The sequence below is a fragment of the Toxotes jaculatrix genome, chromosome 16, assembly GCF_017976425.1.
Source record: "Toxotes jaculatrix isolate fToxJac2 chromosome 16, fToxJac2.pri, whole genome shotgun sequence".
In the NCBI taxonomy this organism is placed as follows: domain Eukaryota; kingdom Metazoa; phylum Chordata; class Actinopteri; family Toxotidae; genus Toxotes; species Toxotes jaculatrix.
The window spans coordinates 13,376,151-13,400,541 of NC_054409.1; the positions used below are offsets into that span (position 1 = coordinate 13,376,151).

The 24,391-nt window shown below is 40.4% G+C and overlaps 1 protein-coding gene across 1 annotated transcript in view; it reads right to left on the reverse strand.

Annotated features, from left to right (window-relative positions):
- Positions 1 to 24,391, reverse strand: part of LOC121195621 (NMDA receptor synaptonuclear signaling and neuronal migration factor) — a 34,552-nt gene that overhangs the window by 4,513 nt on the left and 5,648 nt on the right. Inside the window, 11 exon segments of the mRNA XM_041059203.1 lie at positions 569 to 648; positions 875 to 945; positions 1,917 to 1,950; positions 2,161 to 2,244; positions 2,597 to 2,727; positions 6,238 to 6,327; positions 8,327 to 8,379; positions 12,070 to 12,138; positions 17,043 to 17,115; positions 17,888 to 18,829; positions 19,128 to 19,189. Of these exon segments, the coding sequence (XP_040915137.1) occupies positions 569 to 648; positions 875 to 945; positions 1,917 to 1,950; positions 2,161 to 2,244; positions 2,597 to 2,727; positions 6,238 to 6,327; positions 8,327 to 8,379; positions 12,070 to 12,138; positions 17,043 to 17,115; positions 17,888 to 18,829; positions 19,128 to 19,189 (1,689 nt within the window).

Below are 24,391 nucleotides of genomic sequence, written 5' to 3' on the forward strand. Positions count from 1 at the left end.
TGTGTTTATATTCCTAAAACAAGTAAACACCACCTATTCAAAGATGGTCCCCCTGGGAGAGATACATCACTCAAAAAAAAACAATAGATAGTGCTCATAACTGACAAACAAATATAGGGAGAGCATAGCATGGTCCCAGTGGAACATCTTTGATTTAATCAAGTGGGAGAGCTTTTGCATAAAGAGTATTAATATTCTGAAAATAGAGCAAAGAGCATTTACATGACAAATTTGTTTCAGAATCTGTGATCCTGTGAATGCATAATAAAAAGGTTTAACCCACCACTTTGAAATGAAATGAAGATTTCCTTGGGAAGGAGCCAATTTATTCTGATAGAGGAATTTTTATTTGATTCAGCCCTTACTCACATTACTGGTAAAATAAAAGGCTCAGTTAAGGTGTCTTAATGATGAAATACTGGTTGTTCTCAGTCATGTTTTCTATTTCCTGTAAAGTAATATCACTGTGCTTTCTAAGATGCATGATATTTAATGATAAGAGATTCTAGGTGACAGAAACTACTATTCATTAAACTGAGATGGACCCAAAAGTGCAGTGATAACTCACTGGCTCATGTCTTCCTCCTTTTCCACCTTAGCGAAGGTCGCCACTTTATTCTTCAGTAAATACAGATGACCAGGGCCTCCCTAAGAAACACACATAAATAAAACATATTATTGCAGCTGCTAATTTGCCTCCTCCTGATTAAGATCCTAGATCCCAAAGGAAGGAAGTTAACACAGTCATAGTCAAGCTAGTTATTCAGGGTATTCCATGTGCAGTGTATGAATGAACAGATAACTCACATATCTCAGAAAAACCTATTCTACAAGGAATACAGTGTTATTTTTTTTCTGTCTCCCTGTTCTTTACCTGACAGAAGATGAGCATCCTCCAGAACTTGCTTCCCCTCCTGTAAGCTGTGAGCTTCTTCTCTATTTCCTCTGTGAGAGAGAAAAAGGATTGGATTGATGCAGATCCAAGAATGGAGAGACAAAGGAATAAGAGAAAAGAACAATGTACACAGAGAGAGAGAGATAAATGTGAATAGTGAACACAAAGGAAGTCTCTAGATGGTGAGTTCAAGTACAGGTGTAATAACAGACAGCAGAGACACTAGCAGAACATGTAGTTTAAATTGAATTCAGCCATCTGTACTTGAGGCAGCAGGAAATGTCACAGCAGAATAAAACAAGTTAATGAAAGACAGTAAAATGGAAAGCTGAAATCTATATGTGTAAATAATTTATCGACATCCTTTCAATTACTCTGTGTGAGCTTTATTCTATGCAGAGTTCATTATCCAGGACCTTTTAATGTGAGTGATTCCGTTATGAGTAACAGAGGATCGTTTTTTAGAATGCCGAAACCAATTTAGAAAACAACATTGAAGTCTTTCTGCAGGATTTTAACTGGCTCCAAGTGAACAGACCGTATTTGCCAGATCTCAGCTATTTTTCAGGGATTTGTTTGCAGGTAAGGTTTAGCCTCAAGCTATTTCCCTGACCTTTAACTCCCACTGTGTGAGTCAGAGTTCAGACTCCGCTCCTCAGGCAAACTGCTGCACAGTTCAGGTTCACGGCTAGAGGTGATGGAGTTTCTTTTCAAAGGAGAAACTAGTAACATCAACTTCTTTTTATACCCTAGATGTCATTCTTTAATGATAAGAAATGTGCCCAATATCAGTGTTGCATTTATTTTTTGCCATTTGTTGCCATTTTCTTCTTTTCATCTCCCATTCCTGTAGTCATAATTATTTTATTCTATAATATTATTTTTTTTTCTGTTTTATTTGCCATTTTAATTATTGCATGTCAACCACTTGCAACACTGTTTTTACTGAATAAGAAAAGGAAATATTAAAGGTCTTATAAATACAAGTGAAACAGATACAAACATATACAGAAATACTCACCCAAAATATCATCAAAAGTTGCATGTTCATGGTCCTGAGAAAAAAAAGCATAAAAAAAACATGATCATTTAACATTTAAAATACTGTAATTTATATTATAACACAGAAAATACAAATGAAGACCTTAGAGAAACCTGTCTTTATCAAACAACAATTTTTTCTTGGTATGTACAGCCCTGAGACCTGAGTTATTTTATTATGCGTCTTTATGTGCAGCATGTCTAAGTTTCAGTGTGTGACTCACATAGAGTATGGGGATGATGGACGGGTCATCCCTGCGGATTATAGTGGGCACATACTCCGCCTTGGGGACCTTAGAAGAGATCAGCTAGAGGTGAAGGAGAAACAGAAGGGGAAGAGGAATGATTGGTTGAGTGGGATGTGAGGAAAATGGTGGGGGCGGTGTGCAGGAAAAAGAAGTGAATGGCAGAGTTTCAGGGGGAAAAAAAAGGAGAGGAAAGGGGGAAAGAGCAAACTCCATCATATCCTCATGCCTGCAGGGGAAAGTTGTACCACCAGGATGTTATACCACCAAAGGATTTACTGTAACATCAAAACTATAACTCTAGTATAATATTGTGAGGTCCTTGCAGCGTCCTGACTCCTCATCCAGTGCTCCAATCACAGACATTAACATTTGATTAAATAGTTTGTGGATCATTACAATCTTTATCTCCTACCATGATTTTGGGAGGTATAAAGTCATCCCCCTCACAGGCAAGTCGCTCCATCTCTCTCTCCTCCTCCCAGTCTAAAGTGTCGTCGAGGCCTCCTTCGTCCAGGGTGGCACAGGAGCTCTGCAGGTCTCCGCCTAGAAGAGAATATAACACCCCAGTGAGGAAAAAGGACTTGAGATAATAGGGTGTGGGCAGAAGTGTTGGGATTGGAGTGGGAGGCAAGAAAGGTGACACAGAAAGGGAAAATTAGGGAGTGAAGGAAGGATATGTCCAGGAAGTGGAGAAAGGTGAGAGTGGGGGAGAGGAAAAACAGATGGAGCTGTTAATAATGGTGGTGACATAAGAAAATGACAGATGGAACAGGAAAAAGCAGAGACAGCTGGCAGAAGCAGGAAAAAAAGAGAGTGACTGATGGTGAGCGTGGCAGCAGGATTGCTGGCATCAACTAACAAGGAGAGTGGATTGCCAGTCAACGGCAACACACAGCTGCTGAATTATTTCACACCTATAGCAAGATTTATTAACGTGGCATCAAACTCATTCGTCCTTTCGTCCATTGTTCGAGAGTTAAAACTTGCCAGTGACTCTTCCTTTTTGTAGTTTGAAGAAAACAGACACAATATAAACATAAATATCAAAATGCTCTGTCTTTAACACCTGTAAAAGTCTATCACGGTTGTTTCCTTTCACAATAATGAAAACAATGCAAGCCTCGAGTTCATTTAACTTAACCCAGTTAGTTTTAACATTTCCAAAACTCATAGAACAATGTTGAACCAACTATTTAACTATTAACTATTTCATTCATAACTTCAACCTGAGTTCAGTTAACTCACATTTCAAGGGACTCTTGTGTTTCCGGAGTTAAAATGATTGACAGTGTAAAGAACCAACAAGGACTAATTTTAGCTTAAAGAAAAAAAATTACAACTTAACAGTTTTTGTGTCAGATCACCTGTATGTATTTCAGTAATTTCTTGTTGTTACCATGTAGGTGTGCCTTGTAGTTGTTTATCTTTAGTTTGATGTTCAGTTTTCCTTTATCAATTATTTGTTTGAGCTGACAAGCGACAGGTGTTTACGTGATGTGACGCATTTCTTTATTTCTTCACTTGATAATTATTCCACATATATGTCTGAAAATACTTGTTAGCTTAATTGCTTTCATAGAAAACTGTTATATTGCTGATGAATACAATTCTTTTCCATTTAATGTTAATTAACTTAATCACCATGTTCCAGTGCTGTAGTTTAGTTGCTGTGTGATCCAAAGGCATGGGATCATTCCAGTATTTATTTTTGCCTCATACATGTATACTTATTTATATTTGCTTCCTACAGTGCATTAGATACATGTGTTAGGGTCCTAGATTGTTATTAATAAAACTGTATTTGTTCATATCTTTACTATTTCTGACCACAAACCTTATCTGTGTGTGGAGAAGCCATTCTCTAATAAGCAAATTTAAAGGATCCTTATAAAAATTATATATTTTTACAGAAGATTTGTGACATGTTGACTTAGTCAACAGGTTCTGTAAACACTCTAATAAAAGAAATGTATGTAGCCAGGAGGAAATAGCAATTTGAAAAGGAGAATTGAAGAAGAGCAGTAAGGGGAAAAAATGGAAATGACAAGCAAGACTGACAATTAATGTCACTCCTCCAGAGAACAATACCTTTCCCTCAGGAAAGAGGGAGAATAAGGCGTCAACCACACCATTAGACTGTCATCAACAGTTCATTTATCTTTCATCACACTCTGACACACAGAAACACTGAAGATGGACGTGGAGAAATAACATAAAACCATAAACTCAGACTTCGACACAGACAAACAGCACATGCAAACAGTGTGTGTTCGAAGCCTTTTAGAAAACACTGAGACACTCCTCACAGAAGTCCTTGCATTAACATTTGTACCAGCTGACGCACTCGGACTGGACACACACACACACTCCAGTTTGGAAGACATACTCACAGAAAGAGAGAGCATCACAAAGTTGAAGAAAGACCCACGGTCATAGGGAGACAGATGGACAGGGTCAGAGTCAACAGCAGAGACAGTCAGTTTGTACGTGTGATTGTGTTTCGTGTGCGAGTGTCCGCAGATTTTCTGTGTTAGCTGTTCTTGATCTGTCAAAACCAGGAACTGAGCTGTAAAACTGCGATGACAAAATGTCACCTCTCAGCAACAGAGAAGTCTACAGTACTTACAGTACAGTGTTCTGTTATATCACGACTCATGTTTGGCTCCTATCTGTACAGCCTGCAGACAAAATGGCAAACACTTTATGAAAAGTTGCTTTAACTTTCAAGTAACTAAATCACCACTTGAGAACATCGTGTTCGGTTTCTTTCCCGTCTTGAGAAAACTTCAATTACTGTCTTGCTTTTAAAATGTTTTCATGTTAGCAGTAAGATGTTTGCAAATTACAGACACACATAATAGGGAAGGAAAAAAAGTGTAGAGGAAAAACTTTTGGGATTTTCATCATTGCAGATCAGCTGAGGAAGGAAAATATGAAATAAGAAAAGAAAGGAGGAAAGATTATATATATAGATATAGATATAGATTTTTTTTTTTAAATAAATGTTGAACTTAATGTCTGAATTAGTAACTGATGGATACACCCAAAATGTAGTGGGTGTATTTATTATTTCCTGCTAATATGTAGTGGAATAAAAGTCATGAATAAAATACCTTAAATTTATACTTGGACACTGTACATCCCTGATCTTTGTAGATGCAGTTGGAGTTTTTTTCCCCCTGATATTTTAAATATATATACTTTTAATACATATTTTTCTTAAATACTTTTTTGACTGATTGACCTTCATTAAGTGCATTTCCACAGTGGCTTTATTTCATCTGAACTGTGAGTCGGCTCATTCTCGTTTATCAAAGTGTTGATTACAAGCCCTTTTTTTTATGGCTGACAAATGCCGCTAAGTGGCTTTCAGCTCCATATGAGCCACCTGCGAATGGAAATTAATTAATGGCAAAAGTACTGAGCGAGCACAAAGCAAACTCAAGCTGTAATCAATCTGCCTGTCGAGATGTGAGGGCACAAAGGGACACATCAGTAATTCACGACCACACACATAGTACACAGCTCAGAACGTCTTATTAGAGTTCCCACTGCAGCCATTTTGCCAGGTTATAAACACTTGAGAACGTGATAAGACACTTAATTTTTGATTCACATCTTTAACAGGACATTTTCCGGTGATATTTAGTTTACTTTAGTATCAGTTGACCACGTTTAGAAGCAGTGTGATAGCTGTTATTTAACCGGTGGGGTCTCACAGGCCCATGCTAGGAATTCAAACAAGTTAGCAAGGAAAAAACTCTGCCGCTTGCTTGCAGACTTAAAACATCTGTCCCTGGATGTTCTTCATTCCCATACAGATGTGTTTTGTGCCATGTCAACATTCACACAAATTTTGCACAGACATTGATGAACATACATAAACTGTATGTTTTTAAATGTGATTTTGTTACCTCAGAGTTAAAGCACCATTTTGTTCTATCCGCTGCAGCTGTAAAAAAAAAAAAACTTTTTGTGTCTCTGTGTGTTTATGCCTGTGTGTGCGCGTGCCTGTGTGTGTACATGCATGTGCGTGAGTCTGTGTTAACTCACTGTCTCTGGGTTCATGTGGAGAGTCAGTCTTGACAGGGGTGGGGTCACTCCAGGAACGGCTGAAACTCTTCGATCTACGCTCAGCGAATGCTAGTGCAGGCGGGGGGAGAAATAGTCACACACACACTCACACACACACACATACTAACAAGCCCACAAACTGGCTGTTTCTTCCATACACTCTCCATCTAAAACACATAAGAGTGCAAAGGCGGATGTAGCTACGAGAGCACAAATATAGTGTACGTACAGTGCCATCCCTCCTCTGCACAAACGCACAAACAAATGCCTGCATACGCAAACCATCCAACAAACACACACATACAGTATGCTAACAAACATTTATCTTTAACATATAAAGTATCCTGCTGCTCAGTCCTTTTTGTATGATCATCGGTATGGATTTAAAACGGCCATTCTTGTTTCACAGGCTTACTGAGCAACAACTCGTCGATAAAATCTGCTCTGCTTTGAACAGTAATCACTGGGCTCTTAGAATATTTTTAGACCACTTGAAAGTGTTTGACACGGTTAATCAACAGTGTCCCTCAAGGCGCCATATTTTTTGGCCTCTGTAGTTTCCCGGCTGCTGTATCCTCGCTAACGCTCCTCTGTTCATTTTGCTGCCGATACCAACTTGTTCTTTTCAAGTACAAATCTCCTTTTAGAAATAACCTTTGTAATCATATCAAAACATTATGTCCTCTTTTGTGACCTCAACATCACTACTACTCTGTGATATTATCTATGATTTAATTTACATAGAATCAGATTAACTGGGGGTCTGAGTCTCTCGATTCCCTCAGACTTTATTGGCCCCAGTTTCATTTCTATATATAATTTACTTAATGTAACTGACATGTGAAACACTGCAACCTTGCCTCCAAATGTCAGCTCACCCAAAGCTATGCAGAGATGTGAGAAGACGAAAATTATTGGACGAAGAAATTACTGTAGCTCCAGGAGAACAAGGGACAGGAGAAAAGTCTGAGACGGGGAACAACTTGACGTTACTGTCAGCAGCGACATGACTTTGGATTTTAGCTGTCTACGGTGCGAAAATATGGGGAGTTGGTCCCTGCAGCGATAGGTGGCATATTTGGGTTTTAATTAGCTTGAGGCTCATCATGGTCAAAACAGAATCCTCTTCTGTAGGGACTCTCATCTTAACCTCTGTTTTCAATTCAAAATAATGTGACAATAAGCCACACACACATGTCCATTCTGACTTTATGGTACTGGTCAAGAGAAAAATGGCTCTGACAAAACTTTCAAAATACATGATTGTCACTGCAAAAGGTCAAGTACTTGCAAACCAATAGCTCATAAATCTATTCAAAAGAACAAAACTTCTCCAGATTGATTTGGTTTGTGATAAAGTTACTATTGTTTACTTTATAAAGATTTTTGACCTAAAGCCACTTATCCTCTGACCACTGCATCTGTTCTGTGTTTGAAGCAAAAGTTTAAAAAAAATTAGGGCACAGATTTAACTTTTCTTTGTCCTTCACTGTTTACTTTCTGTTAAAAGGTAAAAACACTGGACAAGCTAACAGATCACAGACCAGTCACGTAACAGAATTACGCCCATATTTCCAGTGAATCCACATACAATCAACACCAAGGAACCTATAGATTTTCTGCTGGTGTCTTGTAGATTTTCATTGCCTCTCACACAGACACACACATTCTTCCACCTGTGTCTACATCACTTTGCTTTTTGCCAAAAAAACCCAACATCATTTAGTGTCCCTCTCTTCAAACAAACAAAAAAAACAACATTCAAAGCAATGCAACATGAAAAGGCCAACTACAACTTACACACACACACACACACACACACATACACATACATGCATGGACTCATATCGCTGGCTTATCGAACACACTGATAAACATATAATCCTCAAGGAAATGCAACAGAGCGTTACTAAATCCCAGCAAAGCAGCAGTGCTCGGTGCCACACACATGCAAAACACACACCAGAGAACAGGAGGGGAAAAAAAACCCACAGATGATGGCGAGGTGAACAACATCACAGTCAGTTTGAGCAAACATATCAACCACACACACAAACATGTGACTCACTCTGTGCTTTAATCCTTCTGCTGCCCACCATCCGAAGATGCTTCCGGAAGTTCCTGTGGGTAGAGGAATCAAAGTGGAGGAGGGATAACCGTGGACAGAAGAAGAGTCAAAATGTAAAGAAGAGAAAGAGGAAAGAGGGAGGGGTGGGTGGGAAACAACAAAGCAAGGCAAGACAAGAAGAAAGGAGTTTAGTGTCAAGCTTCTATTTCTAAAAGAGGGTAAAAAAGAGATAATTATAGGTAAATATACACATTTCCGTGTCAATGTGAGTGGAAAATACTGGCCACAGGAGCGGTGGGGGTGTAACGTAACACACTGCAAAAATATCTCTTTTCATCGGCTATTATAGTGACAATTTATGAGATTCATTCATGTAACAGCAGCCAAAGGGAAGCCCTAGTACTGTGTTTAGCAGGTTTTGAAGGACCTTCTCTGAGCACTCCCTCATCAGAGGCAGAGATAGAGCATCAGAGGGAGCCAATTTTCTTTTTCAAAACTGGTTCACAGTTGGTGTATGCTTCTTTACTTTTCCAAGCAGATGATTTGTTGCTTTGTTGATGGTGTCTGTCGTCAACACAGGTGTAATTAGGCTTAGAAGTTCAAGGCTAATTGATTTTTTACTTCTAATTGAATCTAGACCCCGACTGATTCTGGATTTTTAAGACCAATACCAATAACAATATTTGAGACTGGCAATATCTTTCCACATTGTGTCCAATCATGAGGAGCAGATCTGTCCGTAATATTTATTATTTATTAGATTTACCTCAGGGAGTGCGCCCCAGAATGTACACTGCTAAATGTGTATAAACTTAAACTATAATTTAAAACAACAGAAAACAAACTGTTTAGTCAAAGAGGAAAACAATGTCAATCTTTTCTTTATTAAACCAATAAATCTGGAAACATGATGACAAAGCGTCTTCACAATTGGGTCCACTGCTTCACACAATCTAAAGACTGAATATGTCAAAGAAAACACTGCATTATAATTGACTAGCTAGGCTGCAAAAATGTGGAGGTAGTTTCTCTATTATCAGTCTGCAGCGTCTTCCTACTTGTATTAACCCTTATCGATTTTTAGCCGGCTTTCATGTCGTTTAGCAACCATATCACCAAACTATGTATTTGCAGTCTGTAAGTAATTAGACATAAAGGCTTTCTATTACCATGTTCCACTTGAAATCCATTTAATGTCTTTAATAAGAACAAAGAAATAAGGTTCGTGTAGTTTTTCTCTGTGACTTGCTGCCTAATCTTGACATGATGTTCTATGCAAGAGCCCCAGATAAACATCCTTTTATCTTTCTGCCTCCCTCCCATGTCACATCTACACACAGCTGTGGTACGCCGAGCTTCCAGTCAACACTCATGATTAATGATCTCTACATGTGGGTTTTGTGTGTATGTGTGTGTGCGTGCGTGGGGGGAAGTATGTCCATGTTTATTTCATGGTAGGCAAGCACATAAAAATAGAGGCAACATAAAAGAAGAAAAAAGAGTCTTTGGAGTCTCGTCCTGGGTTCACCTCTGGAATAATGTCAGCTTTACAAGAGTTAACTCACAACATCAAACAATGGATTTCACTGCTAATTTGATGAGCCAAACTAATGGCATCATGCCAAAACATGGCTAAAAAGGAGCAGATACAGTGCTGGTAATCACAACACAACATCTCTGTTACTTACTTGGTTCTTTGATAAAGAGATCTTAAACACACTAATACAATGAGTCAGACACAACTTTTCACCCTGAGTGCCCTGGAGCTCAGCAGCCCACAGAGCAGAGCTGCAGAGACAGTTAATGAGATTTAGACAGAGATAGGAAATGTGAGAGAAACCATGTCCACCTCTACCTCCAACTATCTGACAGGTCCTCCTCCCCCTGCTTCAGCTCTTTCTGTAACTCTATAACTCATTTCCATATAGTGTTAGCTTTACCTACTTATATGTTCCATAATTTATCCTATCAATAGCACATTTACTATGGCCTACTCCTGTTCGATCTGCTATCTCTGCTATGGGCTTAAAATAAGTAAGAACTGCTTTTAATTTAGAAAAAAAACAACTTATACAGTAAGAGGAACTGCATGAGCAGCTTCAACTTGAATGGCGGATCATTCAGAGAGGCAGTACCTATAGAAACTCAGACTTCAAAAAAGAAAAGAATCAGATTCATTGTTTAGGAAAAGCAATGCATGATTTTTTTTTTTTTTTTAAAGGAAAGTGACCACTTCACATCAAGGAGTACAGAGAAAATCTGCTCTTCAATGATGAAAAGAGCTCTGAGATAAGAGGGGTAATTAAGAGCAATGCTGAAATGGCTCCTCTTCAGGCTTTTCTGTTGTTTATAACTATAGTTACACTTGTCTTCAGTATTATGTTGGATTTATAAATCCAGTGCAAAACAGTACTTTCAGTCCACCAGTGCAAACACAACAGGTCTCTTATCTATGAAGGGATGAGGATCATCCTCTGTCTTCACTGCTACTTGACAGAAGCCCTGTCTGCAGGCTGCTACTGTATGAAAATAACAATTTCTGCTCTGCAGCTTTGGCCATATCTATATTAATGCGGACACCCTGTAAACTTTGTGCTTCACCCACACTAGTGTTTTTATTACTTTCTTTATGTTCACAATCCACAAACAAAACACTAAAGCTTTGTGCTTTCTGCTTCTTTCAAAGCGTTCTTTGTTACTTGCAGGGAAATAAGGTTCAAGAACAAAGTGTTTCACGAATCAGGAATACATCATATATTGTATCACCAAGAAATCTCAGCTCTTATTTGTAATTTCCCCTGTCCACACTGGAACACAAGACCATGCTCTTTTCTAATTTATTCACTTTGAGCTGGTCTTTCTGTTTGATCTGTTTTTAAGTAATCAAAAACTAAGCTTAGCGAGGATTAAAGACCATAATGAAATGCATTTTAAAAATTCGACTGCCTTAAGATAGTCACAGCCTTAGTGTGATGAGATAATCTTTTTTTTTTAAAATGATGGTTTCAGGTGAATGCAGAATGGTTTGCACTGGATTTTGGGGCAAAGAGGCACTACTATTCCGAAAAGTTTGTTCTGCTGCCCCCCCGAATGTTCAAATCACTCATTTTGAATGAAATAACACACAATGTTAATGACATTGACACTGCAGATGGATGACACTGATGACACTGAAGGAATTGAGCTGTACTGCATGGTGTCACATTCACCATCTGCCCCTGTGTGACAGGGCATCTGGGCCTGAGTGGAACGGTTTCTGAACTTGTTACTGATGTCATTACTCCTCCGAGTGTTATAGGATCTCACTTTGTGTTTTCAGTGACTTTGAAGTTATATATTTTTCTGACTTTCATGTCTCATTCTGCAACCCTGCTTTAAAATTTTTTTTACAAAGCGAGTACATTCATCCTTTTTTAAGCTTTTTTTTTTTTTAAACTACAAATTACAGTATGTACCCGTTTTGATCTTTTCGTGTAGGGAAAAAAAAAAATCTGATTCATTGTACTTGGCAGTGCAAATCTGGCCTAGAAATTGGGGCACTGTAGCAGGGCATCCAGTAAGCAGACTCTTTTTGGATCCTATTGAAAGCTGCTGACGTCCTCACACCTTCAAGTGCCACGTTCTGACTCCTTGGCTTAGTCAGATTAGACACGGCTGTAAATAAGTGACAACGGAGCTGTAGCCAGAAACGAGCTCAAACTGCACTCAAGCAAAGCAGAGCCTGGCAGGGGGACGCTTCGTACCTCTGGATGACTTCTGCCGAATCCTGCTCCCTCTCTCTCCTTTTTCTCTGCACAAATCCCCGGAAAGCCCTGCCAGGACGTGGCACAGTATTAAAGGGATGAGAGAGGGAGAATGCTAGTGTAGCGAGGGGTAGGACAGTGCAGGGAGGCTGATGCCAGGGCTTTTAGCTGCAGGGTTTATTTGGCTGTGAAGGGGAGGCTGTTGTAGGTAGGCAGCAGCTAGCTTTGACTATAAAGGCCAGAAAGTCAAATCACATCACCAGCTCAAATCTTCTTTTCTGTTCACCCCTGTAACAAATGTGCCAGTCTACATGTGACATAATCCATCTTCCAATAGAAACACTGATCTTGTGACTTTATGTGGCTTTTCAGTCGTTCCACTTGAGATGTAATTCTTAAAGGGATAGTTCAGTTTTGGGGAATTTTATTATGCTTCATACTTTCCCAGAATCAGTCATGGATGCTTGTTTTATATCCTCATGTTCAGCTTAAAGATGTGTTTCGAGTTTATACTACTTTATTTCAACAACTGGATGTCTGTGGACTCAAATAGCAGATCCACTCAAGAAAAGAGCATATTCTCCAACGCTGTGGGTTTAATTCACAGCCTGGTGTAAAGTTTTTAAGGAAACATTTTTGTATGTTGAAGCTGTAATCCACTAGCAAAGACAGCAAAGTTGTAGAAGTCTGCCATTTATTTAAATCAGCCGCTGTGAAACTTGAAAAATGGTCTGCCTTGAAGAAAGTGATTCCACTTTCATGTGTCACAGAACAAACATGGTGTGAAATGCATCACTTTCAATGTGTGGTTATGTCTTCAACAGACTTAACTGCTGTTAACCAGGAAAAGTGTGACTCGACAATCGTCAATTAACATTTGTCCATTGCAGAGACAGAGCATCTCCAATCATGCCGCAGATGATGGTTTGTGTATTCATTGGTACTCTGCCGTGGTTACTTTAACTCTGGGTAAGTGGAGGAAAATAGCTAGTAAAATTCCCCCAAAACAACATGTCCCCATAATAAAAATAGGTTGATATTGATAAGTTCTATATTTTTCTTGCTGTGAATACATTCCATAAAAAGACCAAAGCCTGTGCATTTAGAACAAGCTGAAGACATAAATGACATGGGACAGCAGGGCCTCATAGTTTATATGAATCACTAAAGTAAGTGTTGAAACACTTACCATGAATCAATATACATTTGGAGTTTTTGTGAGTTTTTACATCCTCAGGATGGTGTCTGCAGGGTTTACTCAAAAATTTAAATCTATTTTTAGTTATGCCAGCAGTGTAACTCTGGCTGATGATGTCAGTCATTCAGCCAAATCATTTCAAATATTAATGATGAACTAAGGCACTAAACCTTGTAAACATTATACATGCTGATTATCAATAAATCAGTGTCAGCTGTGTGAGTATGTTTGTGCTGTATGTGTTGTGCTAGCATTTGCATTTAGCACTGCTGTGCCTAAGCACAGCCTCGCAGACCTGTTAGTGTGACTGCAGACTATTAGTCTTGTTGGACAACAATGGGGCTCTATGGCACAGAAGAATAGGCTGTATCAGGTTTTAGCTACACAGACAATACTTATCATTAGGTTCAACTTACTGTTGGTTTGGTCTTTTCATGATTTGGTTTGATGACAATAAGAACAAATATAGAATATTACCAGACTTATCCCTTAATTATTAAAAAAAAAAAAAAAAGTAATTGGATAAACCCCAAACCTTTATTTTCAGCAAGTAGGCAGCGTTTAGCTTGGTCAACAGAACAATGAGAACTTGAAAAGCATCTTGGGTTAGCTGGGTTTAGTTAGGCAAGGTGTGGTTGGAGCAGGGGGTGTGCAGTATGAAATGTCAAGGTTTGGCTTGGGAATACGCTATTAATGTTATCAGTATGAGCATCCATCTGACAGCTCAGCCAACTCCTCAGCAAGGCTATACACTATATGCAGAACTTGCATGAATTTGCATGCAACATATTTCATATTGCTTATGTATCTACCAAGGTTTCAGACTTATAATAAAGATTTCTGAAATCTGACTGATAACTGATTTTTTTTTCTTAAACTCCAACCGACCAGAAGGCACTAAGGATCACATATTGGCCCTATAAATACTTGTTCTTAACAAATCTCTCAAGAGCCACTTGCCACAGTTAGTGCCAAACATGGTTAAAGTCAGCCAGCACAGATTCAGTGATAATTAGTGACGTCTGTGTGGAGTAGGATTAGAGCATAAACATGACTACCACATAAATCTTAACTGGCCAAACTCTATCTGCTTCTGTGTACTAAGTGTGTGTGTGTGCCAAACTGCCCCCAGAGCTGCTGGGTGGATGTGAGCTGACAGGGTTTAGGTCAGCCAACACACAGACAGACATTTTCCTGACTTGAGCTTGGCAGACTTACTCAGCTGCAGTGGATTAACCCGGACTTTATCCCTGCTGTTTCATGAAAATCCCGCAACTCAATTTGGCTTTTCTTTTTTTTTTCCCTACTTGAATTAAAAGACATTATTTGTGCTGAGTATGCTCCTACCTGACACCCATAACTGTCAATCAGAAAATTATTCTTGAAAAACATAATTTTGGCTGGATTGCAACAGCAGGACCAGGCCTTTAAACACAACTGTCTGTCACTGGCTGACTCAGTGATTAAGTTACACCACTGGTTGGATGGCCAGGTGATTTAGTTTCCCAACTAGCTGTTGCTCTTTCAAAATGTTTTCCAATACGTCCTCAGGGGGGCGTTTACAGGCAGCGTTGCTAACTAGATTTACAGACATTTGGGAACACTTTAATGACTTTTAATGACAAATCTAGCAACCTATTTGGACAAACCTTAATTTGTTTAGTTAGTTTTCCGTAGAGTCACCACTATGGCCCCGTGAGGTTGGGCTTTCCCTCCACAGGCACTCTCTAAGTGTTTCATTCAGTTGACCTTACTGCAGCTGACACAGACTTGAATAAGCTTCTAATTCTCTCTCTGAGTGATCATTTTAAGTAAATATAGCCGAAATCACAGCGCAGCCGTTTGTGTTTAACTTAACAGACAAAGGCTTTTAGCAGTCCATTGTCTGACAACAGAAAGAGAAAAACAAGCACAAGAATAGCTTTATAGGAAATTTGGTTGTATTAAATTATTGTGAATGTGAGAGTAGGAGAGAAGATAAAGGGCTGAAACTGGCTGACACTTGACAGAATGCAAATACAACACAAGGACGCCTTGAATATGCTACTTAGTGTATTGAGTCGTCTAGTGATATTAGCAACTTTTCGAGCAGTCTTTAGCTTCTTTCCACTGAAATTAGACAGCGGTTCCACAAAAGGTTTCAACTATGTCCTCAATTTCATACATTGACCATCCAGCCCAAAACTAGGTATTGACCTAGTTTTGTTTATTTACCTTCGCAGGGCTCTAGGTTGTCTTAACACAGTACTTTCCGTATCAACAAGAACATTATGTTTGCTGTCGTGGTTTGTATAAGCCAGAGTTAAAGACAACAATTTGCAGCCTGTTTGCAAACAACTCACAGCCACCTATCCACCCACACAGAAACATATATAGGCTTCTGCACTGTAAACTCTTTATCTATCTTGCTGTGGACAGTGTGTTTACTGCTGTAACACAAACACGCAGCCCAAGGTTGAAGGTTAAATGGTAGACATTAAGTAAAGGAACAGCAGTTAAGGACAAGAGGTAAGCAAGCTAGTAAAGAAGAAAGCAGGCAGGGAGGAATACTCACGATATCCTGTTTGAGTGTCCCAAGATTAATTAGCATGCAAGAAGAGAAGAGGGAGAGAGAAAAAAACACAGAGTTTAGGCCCCAGAGTGCAATGAGTCCAAGAAACAGAGAGGAAGAACTGGGAGAGGAGTAATGAGACAGAGACAAAAAGAGTGTGTTATTATTTGACCTCCATGAAATCAAAGTAAACTCCTAATGTCACACAATGGCTCCTGGTCCGTGTTTAATGGGCCAAATGAACAAGAGCTTACATATTGACTGAGTCTGACTTTGTGCTCTGAACATTGTCTAACAAGCATCTGATACAAGATGAAAGGTGACAGGGCAAAATTTACATTTAAAAAGAGATAAAGTGAAAATGAAAGTCAGGCAGAAACAGATTGCTGGAGAGTCTCCGTTTTGATGTGAAGTGGCTGTGACAGTTTAGATGTCTTTTATATATTCTGACAAGATCTCAGGTTGCAGTTGTACTCGCACACTTGGTCACAAGCACTTTTATACAACAGCACACTCTCATATTCACATTTCCATACAGTCACGAATATGAAAAATTTATGATTTTCATTTTGCTTGTTTTAGCCCAAGATCTACAAACTGGATATACTATATATGCCATGCAAAAGTATGTATTTTCAGGGTTTTGTTACCCATTAGGGAGGAATTGATTTATTTCACCACACTATGAAAAATCTACATGCAGATCAACAGCTTGCTTGTCAGCTTATCATTGTATTTGAATTACAAATTTGTTGGAAAATGCAATCCAAAAGTTAAACAATCATCGATGTTGTGGAAGTTATAATGACATGACAAATGGTCCCTGAATCCACCGACAAGAACAGCTTTCAAAACAAATTGTGCTTGCAAATGCGTTACCATGTATGAATTCTTTTGCTTTAACCAAAAAAAAAAAGGCAGAATATTCACTTTGATGGACTGTCCTGTTTGAACAAGCTTTAAGGGCCTGCAAGCTAATTTCTCTTATAGCTTACTGAACTGAAAATCAGTGTCTGCCTGGAAGGAAAGAAATCAATCTAAAACCCTTTAGCAAATGTTTGGTGGTAGTGTAAAGTATGCAATTTATAGTTAATGATCTAAAACATGCAAAAACACAGGTATGGGCCATTAACTATGATTGTCAACACACCAGCCTGGTCTCAAATGTGTCTGTGTGCCTGTTTGTGTACATGTTAAGTGTATATGTGTGCTTGAAGGTTGAACACTCACGCCTGCATGGTTGTTGTGGCAGTTTGAAAGGTGAACATATTTTCCTTGGGGAACCAGTTAGTGTCCTCTGCAATCAGAGAGAAAAATGACGATATAAGGTTAAGTGGGAAAAAAAAAAGAAAAATCTGTCTGCCGTATTTGGCAAATGTCATAATAAATAGATAATAAATATGGAAGCACAAAACCAGCGACAGCACCAGCACTTCACAGTCCACCACTCCACAAATGGCAGAGAGGGAGACACACAGGAAGAGACAGCAGAGGAGAAAGACGGGGAGACGAAGAGTCAGAACTACAGACCACCACGTCACATCCAACATCAAACCCTCAACCCCCACCAGACCTGAGAAGATGTAGATTTGAAAAAAGTGTGTTGAAATGTAAAAGTAGCTCATTTTAAAGGTATTTTTACTAATCATCCAAACCTAACCCTAATCTATATGTGTGATGATTTTTCACAGTAAAGTAACTTAAAATGAAAAATTAACAGTTAAATTTCTTAGTTACTAAATATTTACTTTTTTACTGAACTGGTCCTAAAACTTACAAAAGCCTAATTGTTACTTGAAAACAGATAGAATTAAACTGTCTCAAACAGAAAACTAATGGAGAACTGAATTTCAATGGATCCCTCGGCCTTCATGCATGCAGTGAGTATTTATCTTGCAAATAATTGAAAGTAGTCAAATGCTATTTCATCTCTGGTCTGATACCAAACCCGTTAATCCCAGCCACAGGGCCTTATGAACAGCCCTGTTTGACCCCCCCCCCCCCCCCCTTCCCGCCCCTTGTTTGAATTTTGGCGCCTCTCCCTTCCTCTGTGTCCTCCGCCCTCTCACCTCTCTCCAGCCCAGTCACCCGGTCCACACTCCACATCCGCTCTAGGCGTCTGTGCTGCTTGCCTGCCTCTCGGGGTGCACTCTCCAGGTCCAGGGAGCCCTGGCTCCGCGAGGGGGCTCCGCTGCACGAGTCACAGGCCAGCCCGCTGCACTCCGCCTCCCCTTTTCCACCCTCACCCCAGCTGCGAATATTGTGGGCACTGACGGAGGTCTGCAGCGGGGGTTGAGACAGGTGATGGTGGTGGTGGGAGTGGTGTGATGTATGATGGGAGTGGGACCCGGCGACGTTTAGAGATTGCTGCTGCTGATGGGTGCTACTGCTGCTTCCACTTGCCCCGCTGCTTCCTCCGCTGCTGGAGGGCGCATTGGTGCCCATGACAGCGTGGTGGTGGTGGTTCCCGTGATGATGGTTACTGTGGTGATGGTTGCTGTGGTGGTGGCTGCTACCACAGCTGCTGGTGCCACGGCCGCTGCTGGTGTGGCGGTACTGGGTCGGAGACGAAGAGGTGGAGGAAGGGGAAGTGGAGGCCTGGATCAAGCCACCTCTGGATCCCACCCCACCACTCCCCGACTTCTCCTTCAGGACGTCCAGTTCTAGGCTCTCCTTGCTGCCCCGGCCGCTGCTCATCAGCATACCGTGCTGGGTAGTGATGGTGTACACACGGGCAGGCTGAAGGGTGCACTCAACACACTTCTGCTGGTCTTCTTCCGCTGAAAAGCTGCGCTCTAGGGACAACCGCGCCGGCTTGGTAGAAATGGTGATGGAGGGCGGAGGTGGCTGGAGCAAGCCCAGCGGCTGCTTCACCAGGCTGGGCTCTGGGTTATCGTCACAGCCCTTGGTTGTGTTAGTACAGGGATGGAGGTGGTTGTTGTTGTTGGAGCCAATCGTGTCAGTTGGCGACTCTGGGTCGGGACCCACCAAGGTTTCACACAGAAGATGAGCTAGAATGTCGGAGAGACAGACAAATATGAGAGTCAGAGAATGTGAAATATACCAAAATGCTAATGCAGCAAGGAAAAGAGAGAAAAAAGGAAAAATAAGAAGTTGGAGATGGCACAGACGATAATATCATAATCTTTCTTCGGTATATCAGCTGTTGTAGTGACACACTAATGATCGCAGCCTGGCATTTCAGTGGAGGATAAGGTGAAGCACATGGAGGAAGGATAAAAGACCACAAAGGAATATTCAGAACAGGAGAGAGGGATGGACAAATGGCAGGATGGCAGAGACGCTGACCTGATCCGTTTCGGTTTTCAGAGTGTGTGTGGGACAGGTTCTCTCCAAACGCTCGCGCTGCTCTGTGGGGACACACACACACGACACACATAAAGACATTAATTCATGGGTGGAAATGAGGGGTGAGTGAGAAAGGAGAGGAAAGGGAAGGGGAGAGAAGGGCAGGAGAATTGTAAATTATAAACCTAATTGCCTTCTTTGTAGGCTTGTGCCACCCACAGATTAAAATGCAGCTGTTTTATCTCCACACTTCAGGCAGCCACGGACTGAGAGAGAGACAGAGTCTGAGACAGCAGGAGGAGATAGAGAGAAGCATTGTTTTAAGCTGACTTCCTTTCTTAGTATGACCTTAGTTTTCATTTGTGAATGCAACTGCTGCCTACAGACCAGAAGTGTGTTTATTTTCTTGTTTAACACATGTACTGAAGGTATGTGTGCATGTATATACTCTGTCTTTGTGTCAAGAAACATTAACCCTGATAGCAGCAGAAAAAAGATTGCTCGGAGATGTGCTGAAAATAGATGTTGCGAGCTCCATAGCCACAGTGCTGCACCTGGTTCTTAGCTTCTTTTTTTCTTTTGATCTTCTACTCACACTCACAGAAATAGACAGAAATACTCTAAAGACAGCCATTCAGCAACATATAGCTAAAACTCAATTTCATAGAGGGCTTCTCCCTTCTAATAAAATGGCCTCAGGTCTTGCAGTCGAGCGACACTGACCTCCTAATGTTGCTCTAGTCAGTGTGTGACATGAGAAGGAAAAGGAGCAAAGAGAGGCAGGCTAAAAGAAAGACGGAGAACTCTGAAGACATGCTTTCAATGTCAATCTGGGTACTAACTGAGAGGAAATGTACCGCAGCAATAACTATTAGGAACAAGGATTCATTATAGTAATTAAGAATATGTGGAGGGGAAAGGAGAAAATGTGAGTAACTCTAATACTGAATGCTGTTAATAGGAATTCATCTCCAGGATCATAATGAGACATTTTTCCCCAACTGACTGAAAGACACTTTGCCTTATTGTCGAACAAATTACAGATTTTTAAATTTACTTGAGTATAATTTTGAGGCACTGGTACCAGTAATTAATTCCATGTTGTAAGACTTAATACATTCAGAGGGAATACTGAAGTTTTTATCTGTCATTTATCAACAGATTCCTGTAGTTACTTGTAGTGTTGCGTAACAGAATACTGCCCCTTTAACTAAAGTTACCTGATTAGAACTAAGACTCTGACCATAGACTGCATGCATACATCCTCATCCAATATGTAGGTTGTAGTGCAGGCTTTCTGTGAGACCTCAACAACACCAGCACTAAGTCAAGCGTGGACCCCCGTTAGAAAGACAAAAGAACAAGACAAGAATCGCAGGCAATAATCAGGTGCTCCACTGGTATTAGAGCATTGGGTAAGATATTGTATGTGACAGTTCGCTGTCTGTATCATGCCCAGCCACAGCGAGGTGTTAGATAAAGAGCTGCACACCTCCAAATCCTCAACAGGTCCTTTGACTGTGTCCTGCGGCTATGAGGGAAAACTACCTGAGCCATACATGATGAAAATAGGCAAATAACTAATCGACTGACTGTAAACCAGAGGCTTTTAGAGTCCCTGGGGCCAGTTGCCCACTTTGGTCAGTTGTCAGCCTTATGGTGTGCTCCCAGAAAGTGTTACCTAACAGTAATGGCCAGGCTCTTATTTTACTTCAGACACTTATTACCCTAAGTAGTTTTGGCCTTGGTTCAGGAGGGTTTCTTATTAAACTAGAACTGCAAACATAATAAGTAACACTTTAAATTACAGAACCTCCTCGGGTAAAACTGAAAACTTACTGCGTACAGCTTATCTGAGCTTTTTTTTTAAAATATAATTTAAAGCTTTTCTCAGTGCCTGCAGAGTCACTCTGGCTCCTCCATTGTTTACTCCTAATGTTGAAGACCACAGCCAAAGTGAACCAGACTCCCTCAGAGTTTGGGGGTGTCTTGAGGACTAAGAAGCTCTGCACGTGCTGCGACACCATGCAGCTCCCTTCACTATACTTCTAAAAATAGCTCACCGTGCATGTCACTGCAATTCGGGCATACTGCATCTTCTTCCCTGAAATCCTCTACTTCTTCTGTTGTAATAATCTGAGTGTGCGTGCACGTGTGTGTACATTTGGTTGGGTTTGTGCACGTGAGTCTCTGTGTATATATTCAAAGGTAAAAGAGAAGAAAGGACAGAAAAAACAAAAGAAACCTTTGTGTCTTAGTGTGTGTGTGTGTCTACATGTGGTGATGTAACAGGCAACAATCCCCATTAAGAGCAGTTGTGACAAATGCAGTCTGCGCTCTAATCAGCAGGTGTCCCTCAGACATTTTCATTTTGCCCTCCTGTTTTATTATTCAACAGGCCGGGCACTGTGATTAGAATCACCAAACAATGTTGCAAGAGACTCGTGTCATCCATTATACATGAGAGGAAACAGAGTTGGAAACCGATAGACCAAAACGCGTCTCAGTCCATCCATTAAACTAAAAACCTCCCTCTCCGCTGTGTTCTCGCCTGTTACTGTTTTGCAGCCACTTCATACGTGATATGCGAGCACATGAGGGACACAGGTGTGTGAAGTGGCTTGGAAGAATTACTCCAGGCACGGGCGAAAATGAAGAAGAGGAGGAAGAGCTTGACAGGGAGATTTGAAATTCGCCCTGCATGCTTTCAGACATGTGACGGGGGTTTGGGGAAAAGAAACGAGTGAGGGAGGGGGATTTCTGAGGAGGATGTGATTACAGCAGAGAGGAAAAGGAATGCACAGAGAAAATGGGGCCATATTAAAAATGAAAAGTGGAGTAAGCTTTAAGAAACAGAGGCGGACAGAGAAAGCACAATGAAGACAATGAGGGAGGAAGAAACAAAACTGACAATAGATTCAAGTCAAGTGAATCTTTGAAAATTAACTCCTTTGTGTCATTTAACCCCTTAAGGGGCTCATGAAGTGTGATACATACACTAAGAAACATGCAGCTTAGTGCCTATGGAGGTTGCTGATAGATTAAAATTTTATATGTTACTTTAGAGTGGGACAGTGTAAGCACACGAGTCAAACAGGAGCAGCGAGGATGGCACAGGCTCAAGTTCAGTCCTGGATTCAGATCAGATCACATTAGATGTTTTGACAGTGATGGAGAGGTAGAGGAGCCTAGCTGTGTGAGGGAAATTTTGACCCTTAGAGGTACAGACGAAGTTTGTTCCTGAGAGGATCAGTAACGGTGATTTTGCATGTTTTGTTTTACAATATTTTACAGCTTCTGAGGTTTATTTAGTAGCTGTTCTGGAGCTTCTGCTCAAATGAGATGGTTTGGCTTCATTACAGATGGAGTTTGACCCGTCATCTTAGAAATGTAGATGTTTAAATTTAAATTTTTCGTCTGGACCAAAAGTGCTTCATGTGTTAAAGGACTATTTGTTAAGCTCAAGTGAACGTCAGCTTTGAATCAGTGTGGACAAGAAGCCTGTAAAGCGATCAGACAAAATTGTAACTAGAGTGTCATGATCAACGGGACGTCATCTGTCAGTACCTTCCAAAACAAATCCCTTTTTTGTGACAGTGACAGTACCCACAACTCCTACAGCCACTAGGGGGCTTTTTCACTTGAAGTGAAAACATTACATTTGTGGCTAAATGCTAAAATGATGCTACATGGTCTAATATGGTGGACAGAACTCCAAGAGTAGCTGTGATCCTGTTATGTAAACTTCTGCAGGTATAACATGAAACCTGAATCTCCTGCTTATTGTCCAGTCATTTACTTTGTTCCTTTTGAGTGCGTGAGTAAAATATATGAGCATTTTTCGTCTTTGTCTGGGTCTGTAGTTCAGCATGTTGTAGTGTACTTAGCATTTCACAAGCAGAATGAGTCAGACACAATTACACACACACACACAACCGCACTCCACTTCTTGAACACGTTGTGCAACTGTACTAACCACTCTCTAGGTGCATAAAAGGATCCTCAACAACAGGAAGATACACCTCAGCACTGTTTTAATGGCTCTAGACAGAACAATGCATAACTAGATACTTGATAGATGGGAACATTACAAAACTGTAAAATGCCTTTTTCTTCACTCTCATCTGGTCCTCTGTTTATTAATGGCTGCAGATGGTGAAATGTCACTTATTATTTATTCTGGTGCAACTTCATCCTTTTCTTATAAATCTTTATTCCCTCTGATTGTCCTGTGTTTTAGGGTGCTTTTACACCTATGTTTTTGAATATCATCAGTCAAAGTTTTTTCCTGATTGAAACCTTTTAAAGATGAAGTGACTACTTTACTGTGTATGGGTGTCACAGGCCTTGACTTGCTGACAACTTTTGCTCAATTTTGTGAGACAGTGTTTACTTAGTATTCATACATATCTATTTTTTCACTTCTTTTATCCTTTTCTATTTGATACAACAAATGGAAACTGACATATGAGTAAAATGCATGAATAAAACATGGAAATAGAATCAATAACAATCTATACAAATACCACTAGGAGAAATTCTAGTGGCATAAGAACTGTTCGTGTCTGTGGTCAAACCTGTCTTCTGTCACATGACACAATCTGTTCTGTGTCAAACAGTAATAACAATAGGCACCAAAGAAAAAAGAAAAGCAAAAAAAAAAAATCTATGATCATTAACTAGAACAATCTGGTTCTCCTTAAATTCAAGCTGTAATTATCTCCATGGCTAAGAAATGGACCCTGAAGACTCACAGGATCCTCAGAGATTAATGAACTCACTTGCTACTTATACAGAGGCAGGAGTTACAACACTGGCACATACATTATTTCCATTATTGACCCATTTCTAATCATCCCCTACCTTTCCCCTGTGGAATGTGCAGATTAACACTGTGTCCATATATCTTTTGAGGACAAGCGGCTCATGGCTGAAAACAGGCCATGACTCCTCTGGCAGTGTTCCCACTGGTCTGAATATCATCAGAGCTGATGTCTCTCTCGGTGTCTCTCCACTGTAAACAATGGGCTGCCAAGCACAGACATTCCTCACTCTTAATGCTCCTTAATCAAATCCTCCTCTTAGATTCACTAATTGAATTGGGTTTCCTACAAACGCACACGCACACACAAAACTGCACAGCTGGAGTGATGAAGACCTGTTGAGAGGCTCGTTGCGCGTGCTGAGGGCCGAAGGGACTCTGGAATGTTAATTGCAGTCTTGAAAGTGCAGTGCATTATGGGACATGTGGGAGTGAAGCAACT